General features: G+C 36.4%; 2 protein-coding genes across 2 annotated transcripts; one reads left to right on the top strand and one right to left on the bottom strand.

The window, feature by feature from the left end:
• Positions 1-696: 696 nt before the first annotated feature.
• LOC144449155 (splicing factor ESS-2 homolog) lies at positions 697-7,242 on the top strand. The gene is made up of 8 exons (XM_078139629.1): positions 697-1,111; positions 1,472-1,652; positions 2,249-2,395; positions 2,657-2,914; positions 3,927-4,172; positions 5,023-5,135; positions 5,589-5,704; positions 6,312-7,242. The coding sequence occupies exons 1-8, from the start codon at positions 1,004-1,006 to the stop codon at positions 6,634-6,636; spliced, it is 1,494 nt and encodes a 497-aa protein (XP_077995755.1). The 5' UTR covers positions 697-1,003; the 3' UTR covers positions 6,637-7,242.
• A 1,233-nt stretch (positions 7,243-8,475) lies between these two features.
• LOC144449165 (complement component 1 Q subcomponent-binding protein, mitochondrial-like) lies at positions 8,476-13,387 on the bottom strand. The gene is made up of 5 exons (XM_078139651.1): positions 13,069-13,387; positions 12,477-12,618; positions 11,703-11,778; positions 10,268-10,471; positions 8,476-9,910 (listed from the first exon to the last, which is right to left on the bottom strand). Exons 1-5 carry the CDS (start codon positions 13,331-13,333, stop codon positions 9,764-9,766), a joined length of 834 nt encoding a protein of 277 aa, XP_077995777.1. The 5' UTR covers positions 13,334-13,387; the 3' UTR covers positions 8,476-9,763.
• Between the last annotated feature and the right edge of the window lie 15 nt (positions 13,388-13,402).

The raw sequence follows: 13,402 nt of genomic DNA, 5'->3' as shown, positions 1-13,402 counted from the left end.
ACGATACTGTATTGGAACTGGACTGGTCATGTGATGAAGGTGGCCACGAAGATGACACTCGGTCACACAGCAGAAATATGTTTAGCCTGCTTTATTAAATATGTAGCTCCCCAACATAAACGGACAAACGACTGGACCTTTCAGGACTTCCTGACTAATAATCTTGAGCTCTAATTACACCACGAGGAATGTTTGAACAGGGGAGGGATGCTAAGTTTTTATCACAACGGACTAAGAGGAGGGTGCACAGACCGGGTTAGACTTCCCCTTGTGTTAATCACTGAAGGCTCCCTTACCTTTTATACTTACTTCTCCCCTCGTAATATTAAAAAAAGGTGCTAATCGAGTCCTTTTGTAGAATCAATTTTGCGGCGGGAGATTTCAAACCATCGTCACTAATGAGGAGTACTCCGAGTAGGCCCTTCGATGATTTGAAATGGCCGCAATCGGATCACGTGACATCAATTGCGCCCTCAAAACAAGAAACACAACACCGCGTATTTGTTGTCATCATAGATATTCAACAATTTAAAAACGAATTGAAGGTAGCCATGTTCACTGAATGCATGTTATCAAATGTTAAATATTGGTATTTGAATATAAAAATCAAAGTAAATTAAAAATGAAACGAAATTGAAAAGCAAAGGTCAACGAACTTTGCGTGGAGAAAAGGTACAAAAACAAACTGACAATCCGGAAGCTTGCGTTGAAGTGACGTCGACTTGAAATTTGCTTCAAAACAACAGAAAACGTTCCGCATAGGTGAACGTAACTTTCATTACTTGTTTGCTGAAAGATTTAAGACAGTTCACAACGTTTGGTTTATCAGTTTTGACTGGACTACACTGCCATTTCAACCATAACAGTCGACTTTCTTTGTGTGTGCGTGTGACAGTGACTTCCTCAGAGTCCCTAGCCCTTCAACTTATCCTTCGAATCATACGGTGTCTACGTCTTTCCCTATCAAGCTTATTTTAAAGCTGAAAATAAAACCACTATCATAATGGCTTTGGTAAAGGTTGACGATAAGGCGGTAGTTGTTCGGACTCAGGATAACGCTCGACGAACGGGGCCGAAGAAGAAAGTGTTAGATGAAGAGAAATATACAGAGGTATGTTATGCAACATTTCATAAAAAATAATAACATTCACAGGCTCTCATTTTTTCGTGATATAGCATACAGGTGGGATGTGTGTTGTAAACAATGTAGATACTTTTAGTAAATTGGTATTCCTTTGTGTATTTTTTGTCAGTATTTTATACCACTTTGGGTGTAATACTATTTATTGCTACATCATACATCATATTATATGAGGAAAGATCAAAAGGAGTTGTTGTGTCCTTATGCTCAGTAGAGTTTACTGCAGGAGCACAACACTTGTAGTATATGACATACACTAATTTCTGGGGGTAAAGTGAATAGTTTTCCTGATTTACCAACATTTGGATTATAAATTCTTTTCAATATCAGGACATGGAAAAAATCATTGAGAGGGATTTCTTTCCTGATATGGAAAAATTGAGAGCCCAGAGAGAATATATAGATGCAATGGAGAGCAATGATACAGAGAAGATGAGAGAGTTGGCAATACGTTTTGGTTCTACAAGACCTAAACGACCAAATACTGCCTCTACACTTGGACAAGGAAGTGGTAAGTATCATTTTGGTCTTTATTTCCTTATGGAACTAAATGAGAGTGATGTGATGAACTCAATATTTGATGATGCCTTGATGTTGCTATCCAGTGTTCTAATGAATGAATGTTGCTGTGGTCTATATGAATTGTTATGAGTGTGGTGTCACTATTGTACTTCATTTATACTAATCAAGTAGTATACTAGCCAGCTTTCAACTGTATGTTGTGACATAGACAAGTAAGAAGATCTTCTTGTATGTGGTTGTGAAAGATTGTTTGTGTCTCTAATACTCCATGGAACAGAGTTTGTATTTATGACAGTCTATTCATGCCTGACATCCATACATACATGTATGAATTCATTTGAGAACGGTTTTTGGTAGTACGTACAATTTATAATAATTGATAGTAACTTTGATATTATATTCCGAGCAACTACAGGATTCCTGGTCTTTCTAACTAATAAATATTCACTCTATGTTTATGACTGCATGTGGACATGATTTCTGTAAATATAAAATCTACAGCAATAGATCAAAATTTCTATAAAACACATTATCTTCATGATGTGTAAATTCAATGTCTTGATGAAGATGGTTTCATTATGCTAGCATTTGTAGATGCCAGTCCAGCAACATTTGAAACTCCAGCCATGGATGAGGGTCGAAGGTCATCACCAAAGAGACACAGAGAAAGTGACATTTTTCATGATGAAGATGACACATCAGAAGAAGTAACAAACAAAAAGAAAAAGAGAGGTACAAAATCAATTTATTTAGTCTATCAGACTATCACTGGGGTTTCATACTAGTATCTAGAAATATTTTTTTTTAAATTTGTGTGTCAGTGTGGCGGGGTTGGGGGGGGGGGGATGGGTGTAGGTGGGAAGGGAGGATTTTGCTTTCAGTTAGTAAACAGGTTCAAATTCTTGCTGGATTTTAAATGTATCAAGCAGAGATCTGAAAGCTAGGTCTAGGAAATATTATATACCTTGCCAATCCTCTCCATTGTCTTTACAGATGATTCAGAATTGTCGTTGGATGAGTACTTAGCCCATAATACAAGTGAAGATAACGCTTCCTTTGTTGAAATCATGCAAGTGGCAGAAGACAAAGAGAAACAAAAACATGCATGGATGTATGATGTGGAAAAGACACAGCAAGAAGAACAAACTAAAATGTTAGAAGGAACTAATTTATTAGCTATAAAAGGTGAACCTAAACCAGTCAAAACATGGACATACCAGACAAAGAATGCGTTGATGTATGTACCAGAAGGTAAGTTACAAAAATTGATAGATTTTATAAATTTTTCATAATTTTGACATATTTTATAATTCAAAATATCCAATAAGTAATGATATTAAAATGGCTGATCATAGACTCTTTTTCCAGTTAGAAATGAAAATTTCTTCTCACCGAGTCAATTATTTACAAAGAAAAATTTGGAAGAAAAAATCCCAAATTTTTAGTGATACCCATTGCCATCTTCAGGAATGTACTGTTATGGACTGTTGTTGAAACCAAAGTCTTCATTTTGCAAAAAATAGTTTTGACTTTGTGATTGTAGATTTTCATTTATATCCATCTGTATGTATGAATGAGATTGTGATCAAAGAATGAAATGGCACATCGTTGTGTAAGTAATTTGACAATTACCATTCATACTAGAAGTGTGGATGTAGCTATTTACAACTACAGAGTGTCACCTTACAGCTAACTAAGATACACACAAACTAAAACCATTGTTGTTGTAACATGTTGATGTAAGTTTTAATAGGGAACTTGCAGACCCGCCATGTTGAATGTTGCATCATGGGAAATATGATAATGAATACTAATCAATTAGTATTGTAAACAATGTTGTTAAATTGTTTATAACCACGAATGATCAATTCATATTTAGGTTGACCATTGTGGGAGGTTTATTTCATCAATAGCTCCAGATTAGGTATTACGATAACCACAGATAATCCCATAGTCCTTTGCATCTGAGCATGCTCAGTCTGAATTGCAAGTTCCCTATTACATGCACTTTAGGGTGGCATTTCTGATCGTGAGTTTTTCTCTAGCGATTATTTTACAGACTTTCATGATCTTCCAGTTGACATTTCAGTACAACTTCCAATGTTTACACCGTCTTGATTACAGGGTGATTAGTTTCACATAACAGAGGCACTACTATCACACACTTGTGTAATCTCTACCATTTAACCATTATAATAACTTTATTTTTTTGTCAAGCTTAGTTAGCTGAGAGCTGACTTCTTTTTTGGCTGTCTTCTTTCAGGTGTGGACGATAGTATTGATGAGAAAATCAATAAAGAAAAGCCAAGGCAGATTGTTCATGAAAATACAAGGTTTCTAGTAAATCCATTCAACTTGGAACAACAGAAAGATACTATGGCTAGAGCAGCAGTTGCTAAAGCCGTCATCAGTAAGGGTAAAATTGGTCCTGATGGTAAAGAACTACTTGCTGATGATACACCAGACATCAATGGCTATTCATTTGTTTCAACACCATCTCCTGCACCAGGTAAGCTACATACTGTCATCAGTGCATTATCCAGGACTTCAAAAAATAAATTGATTTTGTAGACTTGTGCCCTTTGACCTGTTTTGACCTTGTTTCTTAAACTTAAAGGGGTACAAGCTGAGTTTATACATGTTTAGGTATAGTTTTTGCTGTGGTATTTAAAAAGTACTCCCAGTATTGTACTTATTGAAGCACACTTAACCACCACTTGCAATTGACTTACATGTAACTCAAACCTGCTATCAAGATATAACCCATAAATGAGCCAATGATGTAATTTATCATACATATCAAAAAATGTTCAAGAAATCTGTACTATGTAATCAGCTGTTGTACATTTGTAACCATGCCAGAAAGCAATGATAATGTTAAAGAAGACATGCATCAACATTAGCAATATACTGGAATGTGGTTTTGTTTATTACATGTAAAGTATTTACTGCTTACAAACTCAGCTTGTGCCACCTCAAGTACTTCTTTAGAAACATAGAGTCCTCCTTCTAAAGTGATATTCACTGAAAAACAAAATTACTAGAAATAACATAAATATGTTAGTCGTTTTTTTTATTAATTTTTTTGGGGGGTGGGGGTGGGGGTGGTGGTGTTGTTAGTGCTACATTTGACCACAATCCAAATTGACTATGGTATAGATTATCACTTTGGAGTCATTGGGTACACAAGAAATTGTCAAATGTATTCCTGAAAAGAAGTTCTACTCTCTCACAGTATGTATAATCAGTGAGAGGCAGACCTTGCTTTCTCATCTCCCCGAAACACGTGTGAAAACTTGCTTATGTAGGTAGATTGTAGTCCATTCAATAATTGTGATGTCACTGTTGTTGATAAACAGGTAGAGATGGTGATGAGTCTCCTATGATGACGTGGGGCGAGGTAGAAAGTACACCGTATAGATTAGATGGCAGTGAAACACCATCACGTGGTACACCAGGCACAATTTTTAGAGTAAGTAAATATACTCCACCGTTGTTTATTTTGTTTTTACTTTTAATAGATATTTGTGATGCTTTTAAAATCACCTCCTGGTCAAGGATGTAGTCACACTAAATTTGTAAAACCATGATATGACACATATTGTTACACAGTGTGCCCACTAACTCAATTTTTCACTCGACTGACTCACAGCACTTTCTTGTGACTCACTATTGGTGTTTCTCTTTTCCTAAGTATGTGATGACTCACATCGTGACATGAATTACGTGGATTGTGGTGACTCGCAAAAAATACATACCACAAAAAGAACAAGTTTATTGTGCTTATTGTTACACATTGCAGTGAATAATGAATACTTGAGTTATTGATCTCAATTTGACAAAGGAACGTCTGTTTTCCCATTAGGTTAGTATATTACAGCATTATTCTCGTTGTAACTAGTGTTTAACTACTTGATTTTTTCAGATCCCTGATGTTCCAAGAAGAGAAAAACTTGGTCACTCTCTTGCTGAAAAAGTGGGTAAACGACACAGAGCAAAGAAACAGGAAGCCCTCAAGAAAGTAACAGAGAGTTTAACAAGGTACTCACTTACACTAGTATCGGTTAACATATTTGTATTTCACAGGGAAAAGTCAATCGAATTTCAGTTACCATAGAGAAACAGAGTTGTTATTTTGCACTCCTGTAACCATTAAAATGCACTAGCTGTAACTGGGGTATTATCTTTTCAATCAGACAACCGATGATATACACAATTTTCTGATGGTACACTTTTTTTGCTTCATGTCATTGTTACAAGAAATTTCAATATGGTGTATCATAACTGTTTACCAATTATGGCATTTCTCATTCACATTGCAACACACTATTCAAAAAGTGTCACTCTCTGGTTATATGCATATCTGTTGTCATTTACAAATTTCATCAGTCAACAGGTAAACGTCATTTCTTATAGTTGTAGTACAGGTCAGAGGACATTTACTGTTTTTAACAAGACACTTTTGGGTAACCCATTCGTTATTTTGACCTTGGCTGTGCCTCGGCTTTATCCAATGCAAAATTGTCATCACATAGAACACTTGGCCCAGTGTTTCTCAGTGTGTCCATTTTGCTTTTACTTTCTTAATAAGATTGATGAAATCCAAGACATTTCCTGCATATTCACGAAATTTTGATTTAATTTACAGCCCATCGTTAAAAAGAATGGGGTCTGTTGACAGAATGAAGATGTTGTCACCAGCCGCACAGAAGTTGGTCAACAAGAGCCTTGGTAAACGTGCAAGCACCGACGCTGCCCTCAGAGCCAGTTATACTCCTTCACCACAACATACACCAAGTAGTGATAAGACACCAGCTAGACTTACTCCAAATAGGACACCTAATAAAACACCAGGAAAGAGTGGTACCACCCCAAAACTTCCAGTAATCGGTTCAGACATTTCTTCACTCACAGACAATTTATTGAATTTACCAAAAAGGACAAACAGACCAAAAGCAACTGATTTCTTCTGATGTACAAATGTCAGTTTTCAGCTACAGAGGCCATGTGAGGATCATGTGTAGATCACATGACTTATCATGTAGAAATAAATGAAGATCATATGGATACCATGTGTTGATCACATGCAGATCACATGACAGGTGCTGGCAGGCAGATCTTGTGGAAACCAATGAATTTTGACTTTCTTTTTGTCTAGGCTACTTTGAGATACTTTTTGATGCCACTGTGAAGGAAGGAGATGTATATTTTGTCTAGCTTACAGCAAAGAAATTGTCAACTTCTCACATTAGAGGTACACCTGCCACCATGAAGTACACGTCAAGTAAAAACAATTACTAAAATGGTGACAGACTAACAGTATTGCTGAAATCAGAAAGACAGGTCTGCTGAATATCAGACCAGAAGTATTCTACCACAACCACGACAGCAGATATTTAGAAATGAAATTTCTGCTCACAGTCAAAAAAAATTTCTTGGTAACGACTCCCCAATTTTTGTTGTGATTTTGTTATTTACCTCAGTACATACTGTGATTCTACTGATTTGTTGCTATCACCTGATACTGAAAGTTCCAGCTTTTGAAACTTGCATTTTTTGTGATGTATATGGTACTATTTATTACATTAAAAGAGATTTACTTGAAATAAACCTTTTACACAAAACATTGTGTGTACTTCACTTGTCCTAAGAAACTTATAATGAGGTATAAAATATGATATATATTGTCTAGGACACCACCATTATAGGAAATAATGCAACGTTATATCAAGACTCCTGAGTGCGTATGCCCTTCTGTGTGTAAAACATCTCATGAATATTCATTGTTCAACCATGAATGTATTATTTCTGACTCCCATCATGCAATAGCCCACAGCACAGATACTCTATAAACGCACATGATCAACTTGATGTTCCTCTAAAATAGCAAGTAATTGTAGGTGATGTAAAATCATGAAATGACTCTCCAGAACCTATGGTTAATTAAAGTGCCATTGTTTCCTGGAGCAGTGTTCCCCTTTTAAGTCATTTCCCTAATATTGAATACTCTTGTTTAACATTTTAGCCAAAAATGGCTGACAAGTCAGTTAATCCTACCACTTTTACATGTAAAACCCTCGTCAAGTCCATGTAAAAGACAGTGGCCAAGGCAGGATTAGGGGTATCCCCGTATTTAGTATATTAAACCATTTAAATGATTTAGAACCTTTAAACAGCCAAATGATTTGTCTCCAGTAAAAAAAAATGAATATTCATGATGGTATCAGAAGATGGCAAGGAATTCACTTACACATGTAACATTTTTTGTGGTATTCTTAAAAGATAAAAACAACACATTAAAGGGGAGCGACACTCATGGGGATAAAGCAATTTTCATAAACTTTTGGTTCTGGAGAGTCAGTTCATGATTTCACATCACATGAATTTTGAATTTTGCACAGCTGCCAATAAAAACCAAAATGAAACTTTGACCTTCAATATTCTAGCTGTAGTCCATCATTCCAGTGCCTCATGGGACTTGGTAGATATGCATATGTAATAGATGAGCAATGAATATTCATGACTCATGTTACTACATTCAAATGTCATGGTCGTTGTTCATATATGCATGTCTGCTAAGTCCCATGTGGCAATAGTGGACCACAATGTGAACAATGGAAGTGAAAAAAGTTGGTGTTTCTTGGCCATCGTGCAAATTTATGTGATGTGAAATCATGAAATAACTCTCCAGAACCCCAAGTTTATGGAAATACCTTTATTTTTCGTAGAGTGGTGTTTCCCTGTAAGTCCAACTTGCTGGAGTTTGAAATAAAGATAACAGTCTTCATTTGTTATTGTACAATATTTTTATTTTGTAAAATATGTATTCGGTGAAACACACATTTGTGTCAAATGAATGAAATGCATTTCAGCACAGAATATACTCCAAACAATATTGTCCCATCACAATCATGGTTAGAGTAGACTGTAAGATGCGTCATGTTGCTCCATCCTCATCAGCCTGCTGAGCGATGTGTGAGGGCGTCCCATCAAGGCTGAGCGATGTGTGAGGGCGCCCCATCATGATGTACCTTACAGACCTACATCACAGTGGCAAACAATAAAATTTACAGAAGTCTGGAATAGTTCAACTACAGTACAATAAAATCAAGATACTGCTGTGATAATACTCATTATACCACAAACAAACAAACAACAAATAAAATTTCCACAAAAACAAAAATAAAACAAGCCTCCACTGAAGACATACTCCCCAACTGGTGTATTTTATTGCAAAATTGGGCAAATTTGAATGGTGTCTCAAGATACAAAACTTCACAACTTATTGACCAATTGCTATTTGACCTTGAATATGGTGGTCAAGATCAAAGGTCATGAAGACATTTGAATGGTGTCTATACGTATCAGAGATAACAGACAAAATGTGCTTTTCTATCACCATTGCCATTCTATACGTGTTATTCTGCAGATATTCTTCAAAAATATTTGACCATTGAGGACTAAAAATATTTCATTGCATTGCCAAAATGATTTCTGTTGTTTTCTGCACTGCTTCTAAATAACAATCCTTACCCTGGGAAAATGTATTGAAAGTATTTTTCGAAGCTGTTGTATTCCAAAAGCACACCGTTGACACTGATTACTACACAGCAGTACCGTCTTCTTTGTTTATAGGGTATTCATGAATGACTTTCTTTGTATGGTTGGTCTCCTGTAAGATTGGCTATCCTCTTCTTTATGGTATGTTGCTGTTTTAAAGGGCCATGTTTCAATCCCAGGTCATTGCATTAGTGTTACCTTAATAAGGATTACATGGGATCATCTTTTGTTCTGGTCCAGTCTACAAAACCAGTTTTCCACATCTAGATTTTAATCCTAATCTGAAGTAGCCCTTTAATCTCACTATCCCTTCCATGTTGTAAATTAACAAAGCAGAGGCTGCTGACAATGTTTTCCATTTCTGGCCTACAGAGGGCACAATACTTATTCACTCACTGGTATGGACTAAGCTACTGAAACAATGGCTTTGTACTATTTTCACAAATTAATTATGATGAAATTTTTCACTGTGATACATTGTCATCCCATCAAAAATGTGACAATACAGTTTTTCAGCGTCATTTGTCTTTCTCAAATTGATTAACTGCTTGTAATAGTTCTTAGCTGCTCTAGAAAACTGATGTACAATGTGTGCTCCATGGAACTCGCAAGGTTCGACAAGTCTTCTGCAAAATCACTGTTGATGCCACGTTCATCTAGCATGTTCATAAGCATTTCATACAATTCCTGTAAAACAAGCCAAAGAAAAAATAGCATTACTATAGCTTGTGTCACTTTTACTACACAATCAATAGTAAAACACCTATGCAGTGTAGTGACTGAATATTTGTTGTGTACACAGATCAAAACAGAAAGTAAAGTTGTCTCAAAAGTTTAAAAGAACAAGACTTACGCAAACTCTTTATACATCAGCTGCATTTTAAAACTGGTTTTGCAATATAAGTTCTTTACAATATTACAACTGAGGCACCCTGAGTTTCAACAAGCTAGTCAAAACTAAGGGTACCGAAGTTATGATATTGTGGTTACAGTGTTCAAAAGAGCTTTCGTTGTAAACAGACATGATTGATGGAAATTACTCACTCCATCCATGACTTCTGTTCCCATGATATAAGTTTTATCATCAACTTCACCATCATGTACAAGAACTTCATCAATTAAAAACAAATCTTCCTCTTTATTTTCTTCTTCTTCCTCAATATCACCATGTACAAATCTACACTGAATTGTAAGTGTTGGTTTGCCAGATTTTGCAATTTGGACTTCAAAATTAGGATAACACTTCATCTATTGAGAGCAAACACACACCAAAAAAAAGAATGTTAGAATTATGCTGTCCATTACATGATTCTATACGAAGTACTACTGATCACTTACAACAACAACAACACTACTCCTGGTTATATCGCAATCTGATTAAAATCTGATGTGGTGAAAGTGGCTAAATGTCTTTATTTACCTCTATTTGCATCATTTTGTGGCGTTTGTTTTGTTCCGGGTGATCACTGCCTTCCCCAATTTGACCCTGTGTAATAGAAAATCTCATTTGAATCTTGCACTTTTGAGTAGCCAATTGGGATGAGCGTTACATTGGCAGCTGCGCACACTGGAGGAATTTTTTTTTTTAAAAACAACAAAAAAACATGCACACGGAGGATTGCATTGACGACATGACCTATCGGTGGTGGTACCATCTCTCCAAACGATTTTGAAAAAAGCATGCTGATTGGTTGTAGAAACCTTTCAAGATCCTTGAGATTCAAACGAGATTTTCTGTTGCACGGGGTCATATGTGGGAAGGTGGCTATCACCCGGAACAAAAAACTGACATCTAGCTGCTTTCGCCACATAAGATTTTAATCAGATTGGGTTTTATCGCTGACTTGATTAAATGTAAACCTGCAACCTGTTGTCATCGCTCTAATAACAAGTCTTCTTTATCTGCCCTCTTGTAATACAAAGTCATGTGGTGAGTAAGTGTTCTCACAAGCAGCACCAGTCATAGAACAGTATACCACTTGAACTTTGTTCATCATCCACTGTTAATAAATTCAAGGTTATCAAGACGCATCTCTTGCAAGAACTTTCTAACTCAATAATACTATTGTTCCTGTGCAGTGCCATCAAATAAGAAGTTGTATAAATGGATTTTGACACTATACAATTTCGTTGATTGCTTTGTGATTATGCATGACACTGAAATAATGTATCCTCCACTTCCTTTTGTGTCTGTCTGTCCATCCATCCATCCAGCCGTCTGTCTGTCCGTCCCATCCATGTCTGTCCATCCATTTGTCTGTCTGTACATCTATCTATCTGTCTCTCACTGTCATCATTTTGTTATCATCAGGACAAGTCAACATTTACAGGTTTTCCCCCTAAACTACAAAGTTGGGGTACGTTCCACCCTGTACTTTTAACAAACCAAGGAAGCAGATTTCATTTTTTTTTTTTAATTTTGTAACTCGCAATTTCCTTTCATTCTCAGAAAAGAACATGAGGTCAATAAAAGTGTTACCTTCCCATCTTCTTCAGATTCTTCAGGGCTTGCTTCAAATTCTACTGAATGGTTAACATTGAACAGGACTGACACTCTGTAACAAAACAACATTGAATGTTACATGAAATGTGCACTTTTTGACGTTCGACGCAATCAGTTTATGTGGCAATTTTTTTGTACATGAAAATTCAAATTGTTGTTGTCTGAAATCTCCCTAGAAAATTGATGCATCAAATGTGTAAAACTGGAATATGACATCATGGCTTGACATAGAGGTAGTACGGTACATATATTAACTTTAATTCTCAGCGTAGAAACCTGTTATTGTCTGGTAATACACTACATTCTTATTTTTCTCTCAAAATTCAAATAACTTAAAACCCAAGGTAATTTCGATAAGAAAACCATAATTTTGTGTACACAAATAATACTAGTACCTGTATTTTTGTGCATATGGGCAGTTTGAGTTTTCTTGATAACATTGCCTGCCACTGAGGTCTTATATTTCTGCATGTTTCAAAAAGAGCTTTTTGTAGTAAATTAAAAAAAGTTTGTGTATACGCTTATGTTTCTCCAGTCTGTTTTTGTAAGTTTATGTGCGTGCACTTACATTTCAACACCCTGTGTTTTGGTAAGTTTATGTGTGTACACTTCCATTTCTTTATTCATGTTTGTAAGTTTATGTGCATGCACTTACATGTATGTTTCACCACCCTGTGTTTTGATAAGTTAATATGCATACACTTCCATTTGTTCACTCAGTGTTTGTAAAATTTATGTGCGTACACTTACGTTTCGCCACCCTGTGTTTTTGTAAGTTTACCATCTGTCCCATCCATAGTGACGTGAAAACCATCAATTTGGGGGAGAGGGTCATGAGAACTTTTTTCTGCTTTGATTTCTTCTTGTAAGTATTTACTTAATTCTTCATCACCTAAGGTAAAACAACAGAAATTTATTACATACAATAGTTAGATATGGTTGAAGTGTAATACATGTATCCCTTCTGTATCCTCAGAAAGTAATCTTACAATTTGCCAATATTCAGGTTATCACCATCACCACCACCATTGTCGTCATCATCATCATCATCATCATCATCATCATCATCACCTCCACCATCATAATCACCACCATCATCATCATCATCACCACCAGCACCACTACCACCAACCACCACCACCAACAACAACAACAACAACGACGACAACAACAACAACAAGACATCAACAACAACTTCGTTTTCATCATCATCATCATCATCATCATCATCATCTTCACCATCACTGCATGCCATCATCAGGTGGGATCCCTGTATAGAATCCCATCACAACCCACCATCATCAACTTATTTCTCCTAAATATGGTATAATACACATCATACCTTTAGTGTGAAGTCCACAGCATCCACACCTCTGAGGCCAACCAACTCTGACACCAAATTTTTTAACTTCTTCACCTGCAGAACCACTACATTTGCTACTTGAGCCAGACATGTACCACATGGACCTGGCGAATGCACGTGTGGTCTGCCCACTCTGGAAAGACAGTAGTGATCTGAAGCCAGCTGGTGCCACATAGTGCGGGCGTGTGTGGTTGAAAAGTCTAGAAGCGACTCCGCAGACGGACTTTACAACTGAAAATGCCATGATATTTTGGTAGTCCGAAAATTTCACGTGCTCTCCTTGCGTGTTCTTTACAGCAGCACCGGCAACGTG

Source organism: Glandiceps talaboti, chromosome 18, assembly GCF_964340395.1.
Source record: "Glandiceps talaboti chromosome 18, keGlaTala1.1, whole genome shotgun sequence".
NCBI classification, from domain to species: Eukaryota; Metazoa; Hemichordata; class Enteropneusta; family Spengelidae; genus Glandiceps; species Glandiceps talaboti.
Note: the sequence above shows the minus strand (reverse complement) of the source record. Positions and strands in the feature narration are given on the sequence as shown.